At 61.4% G+C, this 25,023-nt stretch overlaps 1 protein-coding gene across 2 annotated transcripts in view; it reads right to left on the bottom strand.

Moving 5' to 3' along the window:
* Positions 1-312: 312 nt before the first annotated feature.
* CACNA1I (calcium voltage-gated channel subunit alpha1 I) overlaps positions 313-25,023 on the bottom strand; it is a 115,009-nt gene continuing 90,298 nt past the window's right edge. Inside the window, exons 21-37 of one of the 2 annotated variants that reach the window (XM_070600657.1) lie at positions 24,662-24,846; positions 24,009-24,135; positions 22,554-22,679; positions 20,023-20,112; positions 17,806-17,998; positions 17,348-17,499; positions 16,019-16,128; positions 15,278-15,411; positions 14,357-14,427; positions 11,224-11,302; positions 10,469-10,590; positions 9,753-10,091; positions 9,342-9,488; positions 8,864-8,986; positions 7,123-7,288; positions 5,401-5,597; positions 313-4,488 (exon numbers count right to left, since the gene is read on the bottom strand). In XM_070600657.1, coding sequence (XP_070456758.1) covers positions 3,994-4,488; positions 5,401-5,597; positions 7,123-7,288; positions 8,864-8,986; positions 9,342-9,488; positions 9,753-10,091; positions 10,469-10,590; positions 11,224-11,302; positions 14,357-14,427; positions 15,278-15,411; positions 16,019-16,128; positions 17,348-17,499; positions 17,806-17,998; positions 20,023-20,112; positions 22,554-22,679; positions 24,009-24,135; positions 24,662-24,846 — 2,856 coding nt within the window. In that variant the 3' untranslated portion in view covers positions 313-3,993. Of the gene's footprint in view, positions 4,489-5,400; positions 5,601-7,122; positions 7,289-8,863; positions 8,987-9,341; positions 9,489-9,752; positions 10,092-10,468; positions 10,591-11,223; positions 11,303-14,356; positions 14,428-15,277; positions 15,412-16,018; positions 16,129-17,347; positions 17,500-17,805; positions 17,999-20,022; positions 20,113-22,553; positions 22,680-24,008; positions 24,136-24,661; positions 24,847-25,023 lie in introns of both variants that reach the window. The other variant, XM_070600656.1, reaches the window with a different exon arrangement.

Below are 25,023 nucleotides of genomic sequence, written 5' to 3'. Positions count from 1 at the left end.
GGGTTGGGTCTTTGTCCTTTGCAGCCAAAAGAGTTCTGATAATACCCGTAATATGAATTCGGGAGACGGTGCCAAAGGTGAGTAGATTATTATTCCCCTGTGACCCTCTCGCCTAGGTCCAGCATCTCAGCTACCAAACCAAAGCATGAGAGAGCCAGGCCCAGCAGACCCTGAACAACACCCCAGCCATGAGAGGACCCTTCCATGGAGCATTTTTCTGGATCCCAGATCCCCCGAACCCCCCAGCCTGGGCATGATGGGGACATAACAGCACCCCACCCCGCTGGGGAAAGAACAACACAGACACATGGAGAAATTCTGAAATAGGCTTCTGGGTTTTTATTCAAAACAACACTAGTGGCGGCTGCCACTTGGTTTCTCTATGCCTGGGCCATCTGGGCCAGCAGGGACCAGTGCCATCAGCAACTAGGAGGGAAGTTCATTCACACCATAGAAACTGTACAGCGACTGGGGGTGCGATAGTTACAGCGGCAGGGCCAGGCCCAGGGCTTCCTGGAAGAGGCGGTCTCTGCCTCCTCCCTGGGCCCCAGCTCGGACCCGGCTCTGCCAGGAACACTGATTATTGCACAAAGACAAAAAGAGTACGTGTATCTGGGCTAAACAGCGGCTTCTAAGACCCCAAGCCCTTACACGGCGCAGCAAAGGGGGCCGAAGGTGGCCCTGGACACAGAGGGCTCCGGGATCTGCAGGGCTGATACTGTGCACACTTCATCCTTTAGGGGGCTGCCTGGCGCAGAAGACCGAGCAGGGGACAGGAAGAGGGTTTGGCCAGGGTAGGCCACGGGCCCGTCTGGTCTCGGGTCCATTGTCTGGTCTCAGGTCCATCTGTGCAGATGCTGAGGTGCCTGCCAGCCACCACTGTGCGGAGCCCTGCAAACACACAGCTTGGGGTGTCCGGCACCAGGGTCCCCACTCTCCCCAGGGCCAGGCCGTGTGCGTTAAGGTAAGTTTGTGCTTTTGTGATGGACAGGCCACGGGATCAGGCAGAGCGGAGGGGCCACTCACCCAGCCCTTCTCCACCGGGGCTTGTCCTGGCCAGCCAATCACAGCTTCCTGGGTCCCCAGCCCCCACAGCTCACAGAAACAAGGCCAAGTGGCTGGAAACAGTATGTGCGACCCTCTGGGAACATCCCCAAGTCTCACGAGGTCCCCGGCCAGGCTTCTCCTCTAGGCTCAGCTGCTCCTCCCTCTAGACATGCCCCATCGGCCACCCAGATGCACCCTCTCTCAGGCCCGTCCCCTTGCCTCAACTGCCCTCCCCACGTGTCTGCTTGTTCTGGGGTCCTAGGGTTCAGGGTAAAGGGATGGTGTCATGTCAGACACACCCAGGATGTATTCCCTGCCCCATCACTTATAACACCAGGTGACACCAGGCTAGTCACGCAACAGTGCACAGGGCTCAGGGCCACTGTGCCGATGAAACAGGGTGACACCTGGGGCCAGAAAACGGAAGCTGCTGACCAGCGTCAGATGCCATCCCCTCGAGCCCCAGCCCGTCCTCCACGCGGTCTTCCCAGGTCCGGAGCCCCTCTTCCCAGCTCCAGCACACGGCACACGCGTCCCTTCAGGAACGTGCTGACGGGCACAACTAATGTGGGGGCGCCTCCCCTCCAACTATGGCTGCTCGGGGCAGACAGGCCCACCTGCACCCTCTCCTTCCCCAGACGAGTGCCCCCATAATTAGCACCCCCATAGTGACGCTCAGCAGGGCAGGGAGGCCCGCACATGGCTCTCTGGAGTGGGCAGCATTGGATGTGCACCCAGCCTCCCCCACCAGCCGCAGGGCCGCCCAGAGCAGGGGGGACAAGACCCTATGAGGTCACCTGCTCCCCGAGGGGGAAGGCCCGGCGCCCCCTCGCCCTGGAGGCTACTGTCCTGGGAGGGAGCCCAGGGCTTGGGCATCACCTCGGAATCCTCACAGTGGCCCGCCACCCGCACTGCTGAGGCTCCAGAGGCCCAGGGGCACTTGCAGGTCTGACCACCGCGCCAGCCCAGTCCATGGTGCCAGCAGAGGCCAGCAGCCGGGCTGTGCCTCTGGAGTCCAGCCCCTTGGAAACATGGGGCACTTTTTCACATTCCAGGTCCTCAGCCTCGCTGCTACCAGGCCCCTGAGGGATGCTGGGGGCCCTTCACCTCTCCAGGCCTCGGTTTCCTCACGTGTAAAGGGGACCTGGCCACCCTTCCCCTCACCCCCCAGCTCCTGGGGGAAGGGCTCTGCAGACCACGAAACTTAAGTCACTTGGTACCTGTGCCTTTTGCTCCATGCCCAGGCCCCAGGGGTCCCTGTGTGGTCGCAGACACCCAGAGCCCATCAAGCAGCCCGCCCCACACCACCTGCCAGCCCGGCTGGAGGCCAAGCTCTTGCAGGTCAGGGCTTGGGAAGGAGGACAAGGCCCCCTTGGCGGGGCCCAGCCGAAGCCGTCTGAGGAGCCCACACGGGCAAAGAGCCTGGTTATTGCTGAAGCACAGTGTGTCCCAAGCGGCCGCATGTCCCGCCCCACGGCTCTGCCCGTCTGCAGACCCCCACCATCTCGACCGACCTTCTTCTTTAAACTGACCTTAAATCCACTCGCTTTTAAAAACTTAACCTTGACTTAGGCAACGCGTCTGTGAAATCATGCTTCAAAGCACTGGTTTTTTCTTAATAAATATTGAAATAAATGCATAACTATTCCAATAAAAAATACCCGTCTGTGAATCCATTCGGGAAGCACTGCTGTCGTGAAACCTGATCTGCAGCTTGCAGGGGAGGGGGACAGAGGCCCAGAGACAGGTGGGGGGGTGGGGGAGGCGCATGGGTCTCCAGGTGACTTGGGGTGCTCGGCCCAGGGCCAGGCAGGTGCCCCCCGCACCCCCCGCTTAGCATCCCGTCTGATCTGCTTTACCCTGAGCCCCACTGGGGTGGGCGCAGAGTGGCTCAGGGGGGTGAGGGGAGCACAGCCTCCTGGAACGGCCACAGCTCAGGGCCCGCCTCGGAGGTCAGAAGCAGCAGGGACCCACCCCACTGACTGCCTGACTGCCTGAGCTCGGAGATGCCGGCAGGGCAGCCCCGACCAGCACAGACCAGGCGGGTGCCCTTGACCTTCCAAGCATCTCTGGGCCTGGTCCATCCCCTTCACCGCACCCCCCCAACCCCCCCCCCCCCGGGATGTCTACCCTCAGCCTTCCTGGGGGCAAAGCCACAGCAGACCCTGCCCACAGAAGTGCCCACTGGGTCCAGGACCTCGCCTGGGGCAGAGCCCCCTGCCCAGTCTTGGAGCTGCCCTCCCTCCACCCCCACCCCTGCCCTAAGAAAATACCACTACTCGCCCCTGGTTTTGCTAAAGAAAGACACCTAACTGGTTGACTAAAAGTGTGTGCGCTCTGGGGCGTCTACAAAAGACTTCACAACAACTAGACGGTCAGGAACAAGACAGACACCCCAACACGTGGGGGGGGGGGGATCTTAGCAGCGTTTTCTCTTTAAAGGAAAAAAATGCACCCTGAATTTCACCTCTTTTTCTGGGCCTGCCTCCCAAGCCAGGGACCCTCGGAGGCCTGAGCGCCCTCTCCAAGTGACTCTCAACCCAGAGGGAGACCCCACAACGCACAGCTGCCCACGCCCAGCAGGACCATCCGCCCCGGGGTGGGCCTGGCCCGGGTCCTCCGCATCAGGCAAATGCCCCGTCTGGGCCCCGGCCTGCGCTTGCCAGCTTTAGCACTTTCTGGAAGTCATAAGCTCTCAGTAAAAAAAATAAATAGATATGTCTGTCTCTCTCTCTATATGCATAAATATATGTCTATGCACGGGAAGGACCGCGGCCGGCCCGGCGGAGCCTCTGAGACCCTGCTCTCCCGCCCTCTCGGCGGCCTGGCGCCGGCCGGCCCCGCACGGGTGCCCAGGTTGTGGACAAGGTATTGCTGTCTGCCCTGGCTCCTGAGGTAAGAGAAGGCGAGACGGGGCGGCGGGCGGCGTCGGCGCGCCCCGCGCCCTCATCTCTTCCTCTTGCTCGCCGCGTCTCCGGGCGGCCGCTCCTCGGGGGGCGGCGGCGGCTCGGCCGGGCCCGGCGGGTCCTTGCGGCGGGCGGCGGCCCAGGGGGCGCGGGGCGGGCGGAGCCCCGCGGCCAGGCTGCTGGCGCTGCTGACCCTGCGCGCGGGCGGGAGGCCGGCGGGCGGCGGGGGCGGCGCGAAGAGCGAGGTGAGCGAGAGGCTGCTGAGCGGCTCTGCGGGCTCGGCGCCGGGCCGCGCGCCCTCCTCGTCCGAGGGCTCCACGCCGCCCGGGCTGGTGGAGCCGCCGCTGCTGTGGCTGCGCTGGTGCGCGCGCAGGCTGCGGCGCGCGGGGCCCGGGCCGGCGCGGGGGCCCGGGGCGGGCGCGCGCGGGCCGCGCCGCGGGCTGTCGCTCAGCGTCAGGCTGTCCTCCAGAGTGGTCTGCAGGCTGCCCGCCGAGCTGCTGCGGCTGCCCTCCGGCGACGCGTCGCTGCCCGGGGCCTGCGGGGCGACAACAGGCGATGGCGCGGCGCGCGCTCCGCCCTCCCACCGCCGCCCGCCCCGGGACCCCCGGCCGCTCCCCCGCCCCCGTCCCAGCTGCTGGTGGCTCCCAGGGCAGCACCGCAGTGGCCTCCCTCTGGGCTCCCGGCCCCACGCCGCCCCGCGCTCCTCAGGGGGCGGCAGGGTCATGCACTCAAACGCAGTCAGACCCCGGCCTCAGGGCCCCTCTGGGACCTCGCTCCCGCCACCCTCCCGGTAGGCCCTCCCCCTCCCCCCACCTGCTCTGCCTGCCCCAGGGAAAGCTCTTCCCGACGCCCACCTGCTGCACCCCTCCGGCCTTCCCAGCCCCTCGACCTGCCCCGTCGCACCCCTGGTCCGCGCACAGCCCCTTCCCTGTGGATGTCCTTCCCGGTGTGGATCGCTATCACATAGACTACACTCTCCATGCGTTTATTGTGGCTCCTCGTTTCTCACACACTGCAACGCTGAGCTGTGAGCTCCCCACTGAGCTGTGAGCTCCCCACCACTGAAGTGTGAGCCCCCCACCGAACTGTGAGCCGCCACCCCCACGCCCCCGCAGGGACTTCGTATTCTGCTGCCCACGGTCACCTCCGAGCCTCGCACCCAGCCTGGCACGCGGCTGGGGCCTGCGGGTACTAAAGGAACAATGCTTGGAAGAACCCAGAGCAGCTCCGGCCTCTCCCTGAGCCCTGGTCGCCCATCCACGACAGGGCTGGGGGCTCTGCAGAGTCCTTCTGCTCCATGCCCCAGCCCTTCTGTGTGCCCAGAGGTGGCCCTGCAGGCCAAGAGCTCCCACCCCCCAGATCTGCCCATCCTCCTCCACCCGGGAGTCCAAGGCCCCACTCAGCTGTCCCCCGAAGGGGTGCTCTCAGAGCCAGGGAGGGGCCCTACCTGCCGCAGGAGAGTGCAGTTGACGCTCGGCGACCGCAGGGATGCCCAGGAGCCCTGCAGCGCGATCTTGGGGAGGCTCCCGGCACCAGTGCCCTTCTCCTGCGCTTTCTGGCTGGCAGACACAGCAGGGTGGAAGAACTCGGCCGGCATAGGCAGGAGGGGGCTGGAGGCATCCGGGGAGAAGGGGCTCGGGGGCGCTGCTGGGAGGAAGCAGAGGGAGCTGGGGAGCGGCTCGGAGAGTGAGCTCCCACTGGGCCGGCGGGGGAGGGGCGACCTAACAAGGCTGCTGTGAGACCGGGTCAGGTCTCCATCTCCGAGCCGCCTCCCCACTGTGAAAGCAAGAGACGGAGCCAGCCCCTGTGGCTCCTGGGAGGGCGGGCGCTGGCAAAGCCACAGCTTTTGGAGCTAAGCGGACCAGGCTCAAAGACGGGGCCCAGATGCCTGCCTCGGGGGTGGAGAGACCGTGGGGAGAACAAGAGGCAGCCTGGTACCCGGCACACGGCACTCGCTCCCTGTGTTTGGTCACCCGGTCCTGACACCCCCAGGGTCCAGCCAGGCCTGGGGCCCTGTAGGCAGATGCAGTGTCTGGACTGCTCCACTGCGGGTGGCGAGGGGTAAGGACAGGGGGAGGGGATCACAAGGGCTGGGCTGGGCTGGTCTACCGGTGGCCAGCAGCCTCTGCCCATGGGCCCCTCAGCGCCTGCCACGGCAAAGATGGGATGAAGGAATTCAGGAATATGTAAATATGTGCACAAAGTGGCTGGACAGCTTGAATGTCCCCAGGTGGGGGGGTTCCTATCCTACCTCTTCTTCTTATTTAAGGAAAACGCAAGTGGATGGTTAACGAAAGGGGATGGGATTCCATTCCATCAGAAGGGCTCATACGCCCTGTGCCGTTTTGGTTCAGGAAGTCTGGGGTCTTGGCACCTCAGCCATCATGGCCAGTCCAAAGGCCGTGGGCTTTAGGGAAAGTCCCTGGAAAAGTTACTTCACCCCCAGCAGCTGGAAGGTGCTCCATGTGAGGCCCCCCAGAGGATTACTGGAGGTGGGCTCAGCATCTTGGGGGTCCCTCTTCTGCTGAGCTCATCTCTCTGCCCCGTCCCCCAGCCAGTGCTGTGAAACCAGACTCCTGTCGCCTGCCAAAAGGACTAGAGATGAAGGTGAGCCCGAGTGATGAACAGATCAACTCAGTCCTCTGTCCTCGTGTCCATAGTGTAGCCAAGAGCCCAAAGCACAAACACAGGATGCCAAGGATAGGACCAAAGGATAAACATCAGGATATTTTACACAAGAGCTATTGAAGACAACAGATTTCTATTGTTCAACATCACCGTGTGTGAAGATCTGTGGGATAAATACCTCTCAAATTCAGCTCTAGAAAAACATCTCAATAATTTGGCAGCTTTCCTTCTGCTTGATGAGAGCTATGTGTGCCAACCTGTTTCCCTTTTCACCACAGCTCCTAGGAAGCTCAGCATGAATCTTCCACTAGCCCAGGTTTCTGGTATAATCTCGTCTCTCTGTTATTTGGCTCTTGATTTTTTATCCTTGTTATATCAGGCCTGAGATTCCTATCTTTCATTGTCAGTTATCCATCTGGTTCTTTCTGGACTCAATATAATAGCGTGAGCAAAAATACTAAGGAGAAAACTCAACCAGCTCCCTCTGAAGCAGACGCCTGAGATCAGGGCTGCGGGGGGCTGGCAGGGCTCTAACCCTCACCTTGGCTGCTCTCATGTTTCAGCCAGGACCTGATGGGGTTGAACGGGATTGTTTCCATCTCAGACAGAAAATTCTCTGGACCCGATGAGACGGCCGTGTTGGACAGGGGGCAGAAGCATTCACCCAGGTCCCCCACATGCACGGGTGCAGGTGGGTCCGGCTCACCCTGCAGGAAAAGGGAGGTAGACAGGGTAGGAGGTGGAGAGGGGGACAATGGCCAAGCCCACCACAGCTGCCTTCCTATGCCTGCCCCACAGCCCTCGCCCGGGCGCTCTCATGGCCTGGGATGGCCTTCTCCTCGCCTCGTTCACCTGGCCCACAATCTCGTCATCTTCCGAAACCCATGTGAAAGGGCCCCACCTCCAGGAAGCCCTCCCTGACGTCCCAGGCAGGGGGCAGTTTCCCAGTCACTCCTCTCTTGATTCTGAGATCCTCAGGGCAGAGGAAAGTCCTCTTGTCTCTCAGGCACGTGCCTGGTACAGACCCTGGCCCGGTGCAGGGGCCACGTCCAGGCTGTGAGGGCGTGAGAAGATGGCCGCCGTGGCGGGGCCTCCCTGTGAGCGCGCCCTCGGGTGGGCCCCCTCCCTTTGCCAAGCCTCCGTTTCCACTCCATGAATGAGAGAGGAACCCCCTTCCCGGGCCTGGCACCCAGAAGCACCGGCCCCTCCTTCCCCGTGCCCCCAGGGCCCTGCCCCTCCGTGGCCCTCAGCAAGCTCCTCCAGAGCTGCCTCGTGCCCCCTCCAAGGCAGAGGGACCCCGAGACTGGCTCTAGAGTCCTGAGTAAACCCAGACTGTGCTCGCCTGAGGCCAACCAGGCCCCAGAAGCCATGCGCCCCGACACCCCGACACCCTGAGTGGGAGAGCAGTGCAGGGGACAGGAAGGGGCTGAGGACGGGGCGTGGTGGGAGAAGTGTCAGAGAGGACCCTCTCCCCGTCCCCAGCCTTCCCTGGCTGATGGGGGATGGCCCTGGGGCAGTGGTGCCAAACCCAGGCTGACCTGGGGGTCGAGGGGCCAGAGGCTCTCACACAGCAGGGCCACTGAATCCCCACCTGAGGCCAGGGCCTGCCCCTCCCCCTCCCAGCTCCTCCCGCCTCCTGGCCTTCAGGTCACAAGCCGGCAGCAGAGCCTGCAGGACCCGCACAGTGGCCCTTGCAGTCCTCCAGGCCTCTCAGACTGGCCACCTCGGGGGAAGAGGGTGGGAACCAGCCCCAGGGCAGGCTGCCCAGCTCTGCCACTCCCAGCTGTGCGAGGGGCGCAAGCTGCCTCACTTCTCGGAGCCCCACGTACTCAAGTGTGAGACGGGGGTGAAGCACCCTACTGCCGAGAGCTGGGGGACAGACAGACTGCGTGCAGGTAAAGTGTGTGGCACACAGTAGGTGCTTGTGCCCGATGCGACGCCCCCCCCCCCCCCCATTCTCTTCAACCTCACAGCCCCCATGAGGTTGGCCTGCCAGAGTCAATCTCCATCAAATGGATAAACAATATCCAAAGCAACAAGGAGTGGCCAAGGCCACTGGATGCCATGACGGGGGCCCTGGCTGGGCTAGCTGCTGTGTGACTTCAGGTAAATCATGCCACGTCTCTGAGCCCCAGTGCCCTCATCTGACCAACAAGAGATGAGGGACCAGCACACAGCGGGTGCACTTCAGTGGTATGCTGGGAAGAAGCAGTGTCCTGGCTGGGCGGGCGGGGGCAGCCTGCACAGACCCACTGGCCCAGGAGCCCCCTGGGGCCACTCACCTTGTTGTCTTTGATGCCAGGCGGGCAGGCTGTGGGGTCCTCAAGACTCAGGTCATCACCTAGCAGGATGGACGAGGACCTGTCCGAGTTCAGGGAGAAGGCCTCCGTCTCGGCCAGCTGCACCTGCAGGGAGAGGTGGAGCCTCAGGCCCCAGGGCTGGGCTGGGGCAGGCCAGCTGTTCCAGAAAGATGCAGGGTGCTGGCTGCAGAGGCCCAGGGATCCAGCGAGCTGGGCAGGGGCGGGAGACGACACAGCAGTGTCACAGCCAGCTGAGGCCCCGGCCCTGGCTGGGCCAGAGGGCAGGCAAGCTGTCGTAGGCTGTGAACCCCAAAGCCGGTTGCTCGCCCCCAGACCAGTCGCCATCCAGGCTGGCCAGTGTGGGCCTAGCCGGCCCAGTCTGGTCTCTGCCTGCCGCTGGGCTCTTTCCTTGGCTAGCCGCCCCCACCACCAAGTGCCAGTGCCCTGGGACCATAGTTACCTCCTGCTTGTCATGGTGACACTTGTCGCAGCCAGGCGGTGAGGCGTAGTGATGGAAGATGGAGCCAGACAGGTTGTCGATGATGGTCAGCTCCCCCTCCAAGGAGTCCTTGATGATTAAAGAGACGCTGTCCAGCCACAGGTTCTCCTAGGCGGACGGGGACGGGGTGGGGACAGGCGGGATTATGGGCCAGGTCGCGGCCAGCGGGGTGGGCAGGGCACAGTGCCCCCCCCCCACCGGCTCTCTGCGCCCGTGGCCCGGGCCCGACTCCCTCGTCACAGGGTCACCCCTTCAACGGCGCTGAGCAGGGTTGGGGGCCCAAATGACAGAGGTCTCTGCCCGCGGCCCCCACCCAGCTGCTCTGCCAGCCCGCGGCCCCCGGCGCCCCTCGGCCCCCTCGGCCCCGCGCACCTGGGCTGGCGAGTAGCAGCGCGGGCACCGGTGCCCCTCGACCTCGGCCCCGCCGGCCACCCCTGCGGGCCCCCGGCCCGGTGCCCCCGGGGAGCTGGTGGCCGGCCGCGGGCTGGGCCCCAGGCTGTGGGCCATCTCCAGCTCCAGCTCGGCGTCCATCTCGGCATCCTCCTGGGCCTCCTTGTTGCTGTCGTCCAGGTGCTTCATGAGCACGGCCACCACCACGTTGATGAGCACGAACTGGGCCGTGAGCACGAAGCTGACGAAGTACAGCGGCGACACGAACTGCAGGCTGCTCAGGCAGCCGCGCTCGTCCTGCGTGCAGTCCCGCAGCGTGTCCTGCACCGGGGCGGGGGGTGAGGCCCCCAGGGTCTCCAAGCCCGGCCTCCCCGCTGTCCTCCGTGAGCCCCTCCCAGCCCAGCCCAGGCAGGGCTCTGCCTCCGCGGGGCCCCAGGAGGAGCCCTGGCCCTGGGCGGAGTCGTGTCCCCTGCAATGGGAGCACTGATCCCAGAGCAGCATTTAGGGGCGAACAGAGAAGCGGGTCTGGCCTCCCCTCCCCCTCTCTGTGCTGGAGGGTCCCGGCAGGGCCCTCTGCTTCTCTGCACCCTGCACCCTCATCCAGTGGGCCATGGAGCGCCGGCGGACAGAGGGCCCGGGAGCCCTGACTGCCAGGATCCAGCCTGACCTCCCCTCCCTAGTCCGCCCGGGCGGGGTACCTTCATGATCCCGTTCCAGTTGTCGCCGGTGGAGACCTGGAAGAGTGTGAGGAAGGCCATGCCGAAGTTCTCGAAGGTGGCGTGCCGGCTCATGCCCTCGCATGGGTTCTCGTCATTGCAGACTGAGAGAGAGAGGAGGTCGGCCCAGCCCACGGCAGAGCCCCCTGCACGGCCGCCCTGCGCTGTGCCCTGGCCTCATCTCGGAATCCCCACTACAACCCTCAGAGGTGTGGGAACTGTGCCCAGCCCACAGAGGGAGAAACTGAGGCTCAGGGAGGTGGCACACAAGCTGGGGCTCAGACTCAGGTGTCACCCAGTATCAGTGCCTGAGAGAGAGGGTAGGGGGTGAGGGCCGGCCGCAAGGGAGCCCCGCTTTCTGGGCAGGGCTGGGCTGGGCTGTCCTTGGCCTGAGCCCCGGCCGCTGTGCTCGCTGGGGCAGCAGTGGCTCAGGACGGGCACTGGCACATGGTGCCAAAGGGCGTCCCTGGGAGGTCGGACAGCTGGGGTGTTCCAAGTTGGGGGGCCACCCCACATGCTTAGGGTACACATGTGGACCCAGGCGAGCATCTCTCCAATGCTGCTCCCATCCCAGGAGGAGGTGCAGATGGCTGAGGGTCGCCTGCTGTGGGGTGTCTCCCCAGTACAGAGACCCTGACGGGACAGTCTGCTGGGTCTCAGGCCTCCCCACCCTGCTGAGGCCTCGCCCAGACCCCTTCCGCCCCACCCCCACGCCACCTGCTTCGGGAGCCACTCACCCAGCTTCCCGAAGAGCTCCACGCCCAGCGCGGCATAGATGAAGAAGAGCAGCATGAAGAGGAGGCCCAGGTTGCCCACCTGTGGGGACAGCGGGCAGGGCTGGGCGGGGCCTGGGGACGGGGCGTGGGGGCCTGCGGGCTGCAACCTCCCCCCAGCTCTGTGTCCGTGTCAGCCACCTCCTGCGTGGCCTCCTGGCGGGCCCGCTGGGTCCGGCACAGGGCACAAGATAAGCATAAAGCACTTTGAAGACCCCCGGGGAGCAGCGCGGTGCCAGGCACTCTGCATTCACTAGCTCACTCACTGTACACGTGATCCACGAACTGTCTTTTACCCCTACTCTCCAGATGAAGAGGCCTACTGAGAGAGGAAGTAACTTGCCCAGGGCCACACAGCTCATAAGTGGTAGGACTGGGATTCAAATCCAGCAGGCCCTCCCCAGGGGCCATGCACACAGTCGTATGCCATACACCTGTTTGGGGTTAGTACCATCCACGGATGAATGGGGAGAGGGAGGGAAGTCGGTCTCAGCAATAATGCCACCTCCTCCACGAAGCCTGCCTGGATTCCTCCAGGCAGACTGGAATGCAGTCTGACAGTGTGAGTGTAACCTGTGTGTCCCTGTCACTGTCTTTGTGGTCTTGGAAGTCCTTGAGAGCAGGGACATGGCTAGATTAAGTCAGATCTGCTTCTCTGGGCCAGCACGGGGACTGGGCATGGAGAGGAGTGAATACAGGAATCATGCAGAACTGTGGGCCCCAGAAGCTTCCTGCAAACCCAGCCACCCCCGTCCCACAGCTCCCGTGGGAGAAAGGCGTCCCAGATTCCAAACCTATTTCAAGTCTCCCCACTCACTGGGAACGCCTTGAACTCGCATCACGCACAAGATACGGCTCAAACACACTCTCGCCCTAGAAATGCAGTCTCTCCTCGAACCCCCAGCAGACCCGCAGGATGGGATCAGGGGACGTTCCCACCGGCTGCTGCAAAGCAAACCGCCTGGAGCACAGGCTGCCCGCATCTCTCTGCTCCGGAGGAGGGCTTCCTTCCGAGCGGGTCCACAGCCACCCTGATGGTGTCTAATTAAACGACACTGTGTTCCTTAATGAAACGAGCGCTTACTGAGCAGCCGCGAGCCGATGGCTGAGAGGGATCGGCCTTTCCCGTCGGTACCCCCTCCACCCTCAGCGTCTCCCAGAGCCTGCAGCCTCTGCCTGCCTCCTTGCCTCCAATCCCTTCTCCTCGAGGTCCCCGGAGCCCCCTTCTCAAAGGCAGTTCTGCTTGAGGCCCCCCTTGTCCAGAACCTCCCGTGGCACCTACTGCCCCCAGAACAAAGCCCAAGGGTGCTGTCCTGGCCTCGAAGGCCTGCCTGACCCAGCCCTGTGGCACCGCTCCCAGCCTGATCTTCCAACCCCAGACTCCAGCCACGCGGGACACAGAGCCCATTTGCATATTCTGTTCCTTCTGGAGGGAAGACCCTCTCTCTGTCTTTGCCTGGTAAATGCCTCCTCCCCACCCATCAAAGCCCAGGTCTTGGGTCACCTCCTCTGAGAAGCCTTCCCTGATGCCTGCTCCCTCTGCTCCAGGCAGAGCCTGGAGGGAAGGCACTGAAGTTTCATTTTCATAGCGCTTTACATAGAACTGAGGAAACGTGCAAGGTGGGCTCATAGAGTTTTGAGGGCTAAGTGTCCCCACTCCACGTCGTACTTGGCACATGCTTCTCTTAAAGGGCTGACGTCATTGTAATTACTACCATATGTCTCCTGCTTGAGACTGGGTCGTCCTGAGCATCACCATGTCTCCTGTGCCAGCTCAAGGTTGCCAAGGAGTCAGAGTGAGGGGTAGGGAGGAGGGGGAGGGGGCAAGGAGGCCAGGGAGGCTGGGGGCACACGCTCGCCACCCCCATCCCCACCCTTAGCAGACTTCTCTCACCTAAGTCCTGTTCAGTACTTTATAAGCTGGAACTGTTCTAAACCTCACAACAGCCTTTGTGATAAGCACTGTTAGCATCCCCCACTTCACAGCAAGGAAACTGAGGCATGAGAAGTTAAGCCACACGCCCAGGGGCTTGAGTCTAGACATCAACTCACTTCCTGTCTGCACACCCCCCAGACCAGCGCTCACCCCGTCTCCCACGTGACAAATTCCTCTGAAGGGATTTAGGGTTAGGAAAGCCACATCACCCTGAGTGAATGCCCTCGCTTCCCACCCAGACCTGGCGAGAGCCATGTCGCTTTCCCTTTGCATCTAGGCTGCTGGGAAACTCACACCAAACTCAAGAACGGAACTCACTAACACCCTTAGCCCAGATCCCTGAGAGAATCAACTTTGCTTTCACCTCCCTGGACTGTTCATCTTGTATCCTCATTTGCAGCGTGCTGTATCTGTGCTTTTTATTTTAAGATGCCTAAAGTTCCTTAAGACTAGATGAGTCATAATGAATAAATGAATGTGCCTGACGCTCACCTCACAGCAGAGGCCCCCCAGAGGGGAGGGAAAAGGGAGCCTTAAGCAGTCAGGACAGCGGGGGCGGGCGAGACTGGGATGGCGGAATTCCCAGGAGGAAGAAAGATGCGCCCGCTGTGGCCAGGACTCTATCTCCCTTCCTCTGGCCCACGGGATGTGAGGGGGCTTCCTGACTTCTCAGGGTTACACCCAGGTCAGGGTCTCATGCCGTCCCCTCCTAGAATGTCATATCTGAACCTCTCTGTCCACATCACCATCTCCTCTGCCAAGCCACCCTACAAGGTCAAGCTCAAAGTCCTTGATACCTTCCCTGATTTCCCCAGGGAGGGTCAGGCCCTCCTCCAGCATGTTGGAGGCCCCGTCCCCTGCTGCCTTGAAGCATCTGTCTTCCCCATCAGCCTGTCTGAGAGCAGAATGTGTGTCCTCGGAGCCCAGTCCCAGGCCAGCTACAGAGCAGGCTGGCAAGCACGTGGTGGAGTCAGGAAGGAGGGGGCAGAGGGGACCCTCTCTACCGCTCACAGCCCCTGCTCAAGCTGCTTCTCTGGAGACGACATTCTGCCCAGGCTCTGGGCAGGTCTGGGGAGAAGGGAAGTCGGGGACTGAGGCCACCAGGGCCAGTGTGACAACCGATGACAGCCAGGCGGGGCTGCTGGAAGGAGCGGCTCTCACCTGGGGCAGAGCTTGCACCACCGTGTCCAGCAGGGCCCGCATTCCTGTAGCCATCTTCAACAGCTTCAGCACTGTGGGCGAGACCCGGCCCAGCCCGCTCAGCCCAGGCCAGCGGGGACAGGCGTGTGCACGTGTGAGCACACGTTAAATGGGGAAGGAGAGTGAGAAGGTGGAGGAGCATGTAAGCCAAGGGGGAGGCTCTGTGATGCCACCACTACAAGAACGTGGGTGCAGCTACAGGGTGAATGAGGATGTGCACAGAAACATGCGTGTACAGGTGTGGATGTCGGTGTAAAACGGTCCAAGAGAAGGAGGACACGCACAGCGGGCCAAAGGGATATAAAGTGTGTAAGTGTGTAATTCACCGCGAGGAGGAAAAATGACCGACACGGGAGTGTCCACGTCTCTCCCTCGCCCTCTGGCTAAAGAGGGCTCTGGCGTCACTGCTGGGTCTCCCCACATCCCCACCTGGGGATCTGGAAGCAGGCCGTGTGCAGGGTGAAGAGGAAGAGACACTGAGGCAGGAGGTTTTGAAAGAAGTGTGGGGACAGCCTGGGGTGAGAGGGAGGCGTCTGGGAGAAGAAAGGGGCTTTTAAGAAGCGTTGAGGACGTGTGTCCCAGCCAGTGTTGGAGAAACACCGGTGTCTCCCCAGCCGCGCTGGGTTCCTTTCATCCCAATCAGGCAGGACCACATGGGGCACGGTGTTATAAGGAGGCAGGGGCGCGGGGTGCGGCACAGAGCTGTCGGTGGACGGGGGGCACGTGAGCGCATACACAGGAGGTGAGCATGTGCCGGGTGTGTGCTCCTCCTGGCTCCTGTTCTCCCTGCTCAGCAGGGCACCCCCTGCATGTCCTCACCCCACTCCTGTGCTCTCCCGCGACAGGGAGTCCTATCCTGCCCCCGCCTGTCCCAGCCCTCACCGCGGGCAATGCGCAGCACACGCATGATGCGGATGATGGTGGGGTTGATGGGCAGGGCCGCATTGATCTCGATCTCCTCCAGTGTGATGCCCATCACGGACAGCAGCACGATGGCTAGGTCCAGCTGGTTCCACCTGCTCGGCCGGGCAGAGGACGAGAGTGGGAAGCGGGTGAGGGGCCCTCTGGTTTAGACACCCCTCGGCTAGGGGAGGTTCCCAGCTCTCCACCATCCTGATGTGGCCCACAGGGATGTGAGGCCACCCTCCCTACTAGCCCCTCCAGACCCCCAACAACAGCCTCTGATCCCTCAAGCAAGGGGTTGACCAGGCTAAATAAATAGCTCTGGCCTCCTGCAGAGGAGGAAGAATGGGCTCTGACTTCTAGGTCTGAATTTGGAGCCAGCTGCTCCCTCTGTGTGGCCTTGGGCTAGTCCATCAGCCTCTCTGAGCCTCACTTCTTCCCTCTGAAAAGGACTAGCATGAGGTGTGCCCTGCTGTGCCCATGGGGTATGGAGGATGCATGAGCAATAAGCTGAGGAGACCTGGGAGAAAGTCCTGCACCCATCGGATGGGACCATAATCCCTCCCTGTTCAGGGCTGTAGGCAGCCCCTGGGGGCCCCTGGCCATCAGTGCCCACTTACTGGTTCCCCTGCTCTGGCTGTTCCAGGCTTCCCTGGGGTCAGGGCTGCCTTCCCATCCTGCAGCTATGCCACGCTGCCCCAGCCTGGCCCAGCCCCTCACCGGTCCTTGAAGAAGCGCCTCAGACCAAACGCCACCAGCTTCAGCACAGCCTCCAGCACAAAGACGGTGGTGAACATGTAGTTGCAGTACTTGAGGGCTGTCTCCAGGGACTAGGGGGGCAAAGAGAAACATGATTTGGGCCCCAGGACCTGCTTCCCACCTTCCTGCAGTCAGAAAGTCTCTGCCTTTTAAGGAGAGAATTTAGTTCATTCACATTTAGTGCAATATTTTTGTATCTGCTTTTATTCCTTCCGTCTTACTTAATGTGCCCTATTTATTTTACATTGCTGTTTCCTCTTCCTTCTTTCTGCTGGTTTGGTCCAGGTGCCCCTCTTTGGAGGCAGTCTGGGGGAGTGGTAATGGTAGCTGTCAAGAACCAGACTGCTTAGTTGAAATGCTGGCTCAGCACTTACTCTTTCTTCACTGTGTGACCTTGGACAAGTCATTTGACTTCTCTGGGACTCAGTTTTCCAATTTGTAAACTGGAGATGATAACAGTCCCTACCTCAGAAGGTTGCTGTGAAAATTAAATGGGCTAACAGTCCAGGGCCGGACACAGAATAAACGCTTGGTAAATGTGAGCTACTGTTATTCCATTTCTGCACGTTTAATCTGGAAGATCTACAACTACTTTTCCATACTGCCAACGGTTGCCTTCCTCTCCCCTGCACCCATAATATTCCCCTCCTATCATTTAAAATAAGAAACTCCTCACCTAGTAAGTAGAGGCTTTGAGAATGAACTTGCCCCTCCGCGCCCCTACATGCCCCTCACACGCACGGCCTGCAACTAGCTGGGAAGTGCCACCCTCTTCTGACCCAGTGTTTGCACCCAATGGTCCTGCCGCCTGGGGCGCCGTCCCCCAGGCTCCATGTGCCCAGGTGCCACTGGAGCCCACGTGGCAGACTGAATGCAAATCGAAGTCCCAGTCCTGCCTCCACCACTCACTGGCTATGTAATTTGGGCAGCACATTCTACTTCTCTGAGCCTCAGTTTCTTCATCTACAAAATCTGGAGAAGCTCCCCCTCCCCACCTTAGGGCTGCTGTGAGGATCAGAGAGTCAATATCTGTAGCACACCTTGTAAAGCATCATACTGAACACACCACAGCCCCGTCACCCATGTTCAAGGCCAGGCCCATGCACCAGGAACGAGTGACCTTTCCCTCCCACTCATCTGTCCTACCAGACCCTGAGTTTCCTGGGCACAAGGCCCTGCATGGGGGGCTGCTCGGATCCTGGCCCACCCTGTCCCTGGGGTGGGGTCCTGCTGGGGCCCCAACCCTACCAAGTGGCCTCAGGCTGAGGCTGGGGCCAGGGCCAGGCTCACCGTGGGCTGGTTGTAGTGCTCCAGAGACATGGTGACCACGTTGAGGCAAATGATGAAAGTGATGAAGATGTCCAGGTAGTGGCTGGTGCACATGGAGTGGATGAGCAGCCGGGTGGGACAGTAAGTGGCATAGTAGGGCAGCCGCTGGGCCTCTACAAGGAGTGTAGGGGGAGTGGCACAGACCACAGAGGGGTGGGACCGAGGGGGGGAACAGAACACAAGAAGGGAGAGGCAGAGGGGAGGGAGGAAGCATGGGAGAGAGATGTCGGTCCACCCCAGGCCCTGGGAATCCGAAACCAGGTCTCCTCCACCCAGACAGGCAGCCACAGGGAAAGGGGCAAGACGTGGGGGAGGGTGGCAAAGAGGGAAGACACTGATTCTCCATCTACCCCAATGTGCACATGGCAGGGACTCTGGGCCAAGGGCCGGGGCGGCCCCCTCCACAGTCACCCACTCACTCCGGCGCTTCTTCTCCAGGCGCCGCAGCCGCTTCTCCTCGCGCCGCCGCGCCTCCTCGGCCTCCTGGTGCTGGCGGCACTTGTGGAAGTTCTCCACCACGACGCCCACAAACATGTTGAGCACAAAGAAGCTGACGATGAGCAGGAAGGAGATGAAGTAGAGCAGCATCCAGGGGTTGTGGTTGGGCACGGGCTGCAGGGAGCCAGATGGGGGCTGAGGCACACTGACTGCGCGCTGCAGGGCCCCCCGTGTGTGGGCACCCCACCGCGCTGAGCTCCAGTGCAGTGGAGGTACTGACAGAGCCTGCCTTCTAGGTGGCTGCGAGGTTTGATGGAAGTAGCAGTAGGAAGTGCCCACCCTGGCCTGGCACATGTAAGGTGCTCAGCAGAGAACCCCTCCCCTTCCCTGCTCTAGTTGCTGCCTCCTGGACATATCTACCTGTCTTCTTCTCACCCACCAGTCCACCCATCCAGCCATCCACCCACTTATTCATCCATCTATTCATCCATCCATCCATCCGTCCATCTATGCATCCATCCACTTATTCAACCATCTATCCATCCATCCGTCCGTCCGTCTGTCCGTCCGTCCGTCCGTCCGTCCATCCATCCATCCTTCCATCCATCCATCCACTTATTCATCCATCTATCCATCCATCCATCCATCCATCCGTCCGTCCATCCATCCATCCATCCATCCACTTATTCATCCATCTCTCCACCCATCCATTCATCCACCCACTTATTCATCCACCCACCCATCCATCCATCCACTCATTTATTCATCCATCCATCCACCCATTTATTCATCCATCCATCCATTCATCAACTTATTCATCCATCCACCCATCCATCTACCCATCCATCCCTCCCTCCCTCCACCCATGCACCCACTTATTCATCCATCCAACCATCCATCCATCTACTTATTCATCAATCCATCCACTTATTCATCCATTCATCCATCCACCCATCCACCCACTTATTCATCCATCCATCCATCCACTTACTCATCCATCCATCCATCCATCCATCCACCCATCCACCCACTTATTCATCCATCCACCCACCCATCCTCACACCCATCCACCCATCCATCCACCCATCCACCCATCCACCTATCCACCCCTCCATCCACCCACCTATCCATCTATCCATCCATCTACTTGTTCAGCCATCCAGAAGCAAGGCAGGAAACAAAACAGCCAGCTTTGTGGAGTCTGTGTGTGTGCGTGTATGTGTGTGTGGGGGGAGGGGGGTGGGAAGGAGGGGTGAACAGACAAAGAAGTGGAAGAAGATGCCTCTAAGTGTTCTCATTCCTCCCACGTCCCCATCCCCCACCTCCAGCTCCAGAGTCATATGGGGCCCATGAGGCTAAGAGCCAGCGGTCACTTACAGGCCTCGGGGCTGCCCACAACCCTGACTCCATTACTGAGTGGGCCCTGTCCTGACCTAGAGCATCTTCTATTCCTTCTCCCAAGGACGCCCTCAGCCTGGACACAGCCAACCCTGGTCAGCCCTGTGTCTTGCCTCAAGGCCCTGCCTTGCCCCAGAGGGGCCCCCTGCTCTCAGGGGGATCCTGGGAGTGAGGGCTCAGGCCTCCTCTCAGGCCAAGCCTCCTTTCTGATCCCTTCCACCCAGGCCCACCCCAAATCCATCCTCATCCAACAGCCCACAGGAAGCTCCCACAAGCAAACTCGATGGTGACACTCTCTTGCTATAAGGCCTTCACTGGCTCCCACTGCCCTCAGATAAACTCCAGCCTTGCCATGGTACACCCAGGTCCTCCTGACCTTCCAGCCCTGCTTCACCTTCTCCACTCACCTCCTGCCACTCTCCTTTGACTTTCTACTCCCAGCCCTCGACTCATGACTCCCTGAGCACATCACTCTCATGCCTCAGGCATGCACCTGCTGTCCCTCTGCCAGCTGGCTCAGCCCCTCTCCTCCTCCATGAGGTTCTCCCCCCACAAGGTTCTGCACCCCTCCAGGCGGGAGCCAGCTCAGGTGTTCTCCCTGCAGAGCAGGAGATTCGGTGAAGCAAATGGAACAATGACTCACGCTACTCAAGGAGCCGCCCTGATGGTGGAGGATTCAGGCCAGGAGGGTGAGGGGTGGGCTGTGGGTCTTGCTGACACCAGTTGCAGACCACTGGGCCCCAAAGACACAGTGTCCCTCCCCCGCTGCCTGGGCCTGACCAGGCCCCAGCCACACCCACCTGCTGGTCCACAGCGACAGCATCCAGTCCGTTGTACATGATATTCACCCAGCCGTCCTTTGAGGCCAGGACAAAGAGGGACATCAGGGCCTGGAAGACACGGGAAGGGGAGGGTACAGAGGTACAGCTCAGGCTGCATCTGCTCCCTCCTCAGCTCTCCATTTTTCCGTCTCTGGGAGGCAAAAGGACAAAGAGGCCCACTCCAAAATGAGGGCAGAGCTGTGCCCTCAACCGACAAACCTGCCATATATCCTGTAGGCATTGCTGCAGGAGAATGAGCACTGGACCAGGAGTCCTGGGTTCCAGTCTCAGCTCTGAAATTAACTGGGCAAGAAAATTCATGAACTCTTGTCCTCTCACCCACAGAATGGAGCCAATACTTAAGGGCCTGCCTGCCAGGTTTGCTGGGAGGGTCGGCTGAGACTTTAAACTGGAAGGTTCCTGACAAACATAAGGGGCCCTGCCACTGTCACCCCAAGCTTGTTTCCAGCACCTGAAAACAGGAGCTCGTGAGAGACGTCAGGAGCCCTGGGTCACAGCCCAAGCTCTGCCACTCGCTGGCTGTGTGACTTGGGGCAAGCGCCTCAGTGCCTCTGGGCTCCAGCTTCCTTGTCTGGAAAGGGCAATAATTCCCCTCACCAATGTGAGATTTTGAAATGGAGGTGACCCCCAGGAGACAGCCAGCCAAGGTTCCTACACAGACTGCCAAAGCAGCCCCATGTCCCTTCAGTGGGGCTACACGCTGGTCCTAGAGCACCGAGCACAGAGCCTCGCACACAGCAGGTGCTCAATAACGTTTCTAAGGTGGACTGAACCTGTGCCATCCTTGCAGAGCCCGAGCGTGCTGGTAATTAGTGGGTTCACAAAGGGTCCAAGACCACCAGAGGCTGACTGGAGCTCACAGGCCCTAAGCCAGAAGCCCCGCCCCATCCTGTATGCTCCCCCACACCTCTTCACTCGTAACCCAGGGCCCTGGACCAGGCAGTGGGGCTCTGGGATGGCTCTCCCGCCCTCACTGGCCTCTCCTTCCCATCCAGCCAGCACAGGAATGGTGCTGAGGGCTGCCCAGAAAGGGCTCAGGCCCAGGAGCTGGGCAGGGCAGAGGACACAGAGGGAGCCCTCCCTGCCAGGCCAGCATATGAGACCCTCACATGCCATGGGGCAGTGTTCCCGTGAGCCCTCAGATCATAGAGCCCTGAAGTACAGAGAGCCCAGGACTGGGAATCACAGACCTGCTGTCAGGTCCCCACGGACAGATGAGCACACTGAAGCACAGAGGGGGACTGGAACTTCCCTGAGGGTGCACAGCTGGTAAGTGGGCCAGGAAGGAATAAAGGCCCTGGGCTGTGCTGTAACCCCTCACATTGCTGCCTGCTGAGAAGACCCTGCTTACGGGTCCGGGGCATCAGCCTGGCAGCAAGCATGCCCAGAATGGGAGACAGCTGGGCACGCTCCATGGGGGCCGGGGCCAGGGTCTGGGCCTGGCACTGAGGTCAGGGGTCAAGAGTAAGCTCCTAAAAGGCCTCCACTGGCTTTCGCTCAGCTTCCTGGAACGGCTTTTTTAAAGGTCTGCTTTACCAACCATTGAGCTGTTAACAAGATGAAAAGCCACTGCTTCTGGAGAACCTGGAGGGGACGGGGGAGCGGCTGTGTCCTAGTTCCTGACCCCCTTTTCCTGGCCACTCGCTGCCCCTCTACGACCCCATAGCTCCTCTCCCAGGGGTATGGGGAGCGGGATCTCTAGTCACGTGGGGTGGGAGCTTCAGTGGGATCCAGCTGGAGGGTCCCCAGCAGAGGGGGCAGGGCCGGGCCCTGGGCCACACAGACCTAGATCTGTTCCCTCCTGTGTGACCCAGGGAAGGCGCTTCCTCTCTAGTCGTACTGAGCCATCTGGGTGAGCCCTCAAGAAACATGAGCAGTTCTGAGGAGGGGGGCAAGGCTCTTTGGAGGCAGCCAGCTGGGGGGCATCTGGGGCACTGCCCAGATGGGTCAAACCTGGCAGGTCCCCAGGAGAGAGGATCAGGGGAGAGGCAGGAACAAACAGGGTCCTGCCTGCAACTGGCGTGCAGAGTGGAGCAGATGGGAAACCCACCCCGCGCCAGGCCTGACCACTTTCATCTCTGCCACGGCCTGCCTAGTGGGCAGTAACATTCCCATGGGACAGACGAGGAAACTGAGGCTCAGAGAGGCCACACCACCTGTGAGTGGCAGAGCCGGACTCACATCAGGTCTGGCTGACTCTAAAACTCCTGTCAGTGCCCCGGGGTCGGGGTCGGGGCCAGGAACCACTGTCCACTGAAGCGCCTGCTAAGTGCCAGGGGCCCACTGGACACTCCGGGCTCAGGATTGCTGGGCCTCACCCACCTGTGAGGGCAGCACTACCCTTCCCATGCTGCAGAAGAGGAAACTGAGGCTGGGAAAGTCCCAGCAGGGCAGGACTGGAGCCTGGTCTGTAATCCCAGGGCCGCTGGCACCTACGAGCTGTCACCCCGCACGGGGACGGGTCAGGTGAGGGTGGTGGAGGCACTCACCTGGCCCAGGTTGTCGAAGTTGTACTTGTGATGGACCCAGCGGTAGTTGGCGGCCACGCAGTCCGAGCGGTTGGTGATGTTGCGGGTGTCCACGCCCAGACAGTGGTAGAATTTGCCCTTGAAGAGCTGGGAGAAGGGGAGGGGCTGGGGATCGTCCTACCAAAGCTCCCGAGGTGTGGGCGGGGTGCAAATCAGAAGAGGGACCCGCCCCTCAGGGGCACCTGCTCTGTGCGCAGCCTGGGCCCAGCGCTGGACCACAGCATCTCACCACATCCCCAGCACAAAGTGGGGCTGCTCTCATTGTACCTCCCAGATGAAACAGCCCCAGGGGTGCGAGGCATCTTCCCAAATCCTCTGAGAGTTAGGAAGTGGCAGGGCCAAGGCTCACAGCCCGGTCTGTCTGACTCCTGGGTCTTCCACAGACCCCGAGATCAGAGCCCAGACCTGCACTGGGGATATGGGCAGGCACTCCACGGGCACAAGTTGCCTGCATATTCCCAAGGGAGAGAGAAGTAAAGGGACGCTCTCCAGGAACCCAAGCCCTCCTCATGTCAACTGCCTGGACGGGGCAGGGCCACTGTCCTCACGGGGTCCACATCAAGGCCCTCCTGCCCTGATGGCTCCTCCGTGGACCTCTCAGCAACCCCAAAGGACAACTGTGCCCAGGGCCCCTCCCAGCTACGGCCCCAAACACAGGCCCAGGCAAGGAGCCCGGGGGCCTCAGTGCGGGGCTGACACACAAGACAGACGAAGGCACTCAACAGCAGCTCAGACCCCCAGAGGGCCCAGGTCCTTCTAGCCACCCCCCTGACCCCGTCACACAGTTTATGATGTGCCCACTCCTCCCTGTCCAGCCCTGAGGCCCCATCCTATTCCTGAGCTGGGCTCCAAACCAAAATCCAAGTCAGCTCCAGGCCCTGCCCGGGTCAGACTCTCCACGGTCCCTAGCCTGGAGGAGCCGAGTCTCAGCTCCTTAGCTGCCATTCCAGATCTTTCCCCAGTTGGCCCACCTCATCTCTCTACACCCGCCACAGCTCTCAGGGTCTTTTCCCAGACATGCGCTGCTTGGTCCCATCTCTACACATGTGCCCATCCTCCTCTGAAACGCCTTCCCCCATCATGACCTGTGGAAGTCAGCTCCTTCAAGGCCCAGTGCGAAGGTCACCTCCTTCAGGGGGCTCACCCCCTGCCCCCAGCCCAGCCCCGTGTTCCTGTGGAGCTGGGGCCCCTGTGATCCCATTTACCCAGACTGCCTGGCGCTCAGACATTTGAGCCCGCATCTGTCTCCCTCCCTGGACTGTGAGCTCACTGCTGGCAGGGACCACGGCTGTTCCACCAGGGCTGCCTGAGCCCCCAGGTCAGCTGGCACAGGGTCCAGAGACTGGACAGGAGTTTAGAGTCTCTTCTCCAACCACAGGCCCGCCCCACTGCCTGCCCAGCCCAGGAGCCCCTCACCTGCACCCCCAGGATGCCGAAGATGATGAAGAAGGCACAGCAGATGAGGACGATGTTGCCGATGGGCTTCAGGGACGAGATGAGTGTCTCCACCACCAGCTTCAAGCCAGGTGCCCTGCTAATGACACTGGCAGGGAGGGACCAGGGACGTAGTGAGCCCATAGCCAGGCCCCCAGGGTGTGAGAACAGGGGCAGGTGATGCAGAGAAGGGGGCCAGGCAACCCAGATTTTGGCAGAACAGGTGGTGAGCACCATCCAGGCCCCAGATCTATAGGCAGAGCAGGCACTGTGCCCTCACCCAGACCACTTGGGGTCCACACTACACCCTCGTCTGGGGCCCGAAGTCCAGACACTGCAGTGAGCCACCCAGGCACACACAGAAAGTGGGCAGCAGTCCTGGGGGCCACCTTCAGCCCCACCCTTCCAGCGCACACACACACACACACACAGAAACATACACACAAACACAGAGGCTCCAGGCTCCTCCCCCAGGAGCAGCAGCCACAGCCCACTCCCTGGCCCCACTCAGCTGGCGCCTGACACCTGCTATCAAAGGACTGAGTGGGTCGGGAGCCGGAGTGAGACCCACTTAGACCCAGGGGGCTTCCCTGGACGGTGCAGGATTCCCCCGTCTGCAGGGGAGGCGTCCTCACCGGAGGGGGCGTAGGGTGCGCAGGAGCCGCAAGACCCGAAGGACCCCCAGGATCTTGGCTCCCCCGGCCGAGGCCACGGACACCACGATGTCGATGATGGACACGAAGACGAGGAAGCCGTCCAGCACGTTCCAGCTGCTGCGCAGGTACGCCTCCTCGCCGAAGTACAGGCCCAGCGAGACCACCTGGGGCGGGGCGATGGGCGGGGTCAGCCGGACTCCGCGGGAGGGGCGGGCAGCGTGGGTGAAGACAGGCCGGCCTCAGCGAGCGGGCGGGCGAGGTCACTCGTGCCTAGCATCCCCCCACCCCGAGGGCCGGCGATAAGGGAGGCAGGCTCGGGGCCCCGCAGGCCGTCCTGTTGC

This window comes from Equus przewalskii, chromosome 29 (assembly GCF_037783145.1).
Source record: "Equus przewalskii isolate Varuska chromosome 29, EquPr2, whole genome shotgun sequence".
Taxonomy (NCBI): domain Eukaryota; kingdom Metazoa; phylum Chordata; class Mammalia; order Perissodactyla; family Equidae; genus Equus; species Equus przewalskii.
Note: the sequence above shows the minus strand (reverse complement) of the source record. Positions and strands in the feature narration are given on the sequence as shown.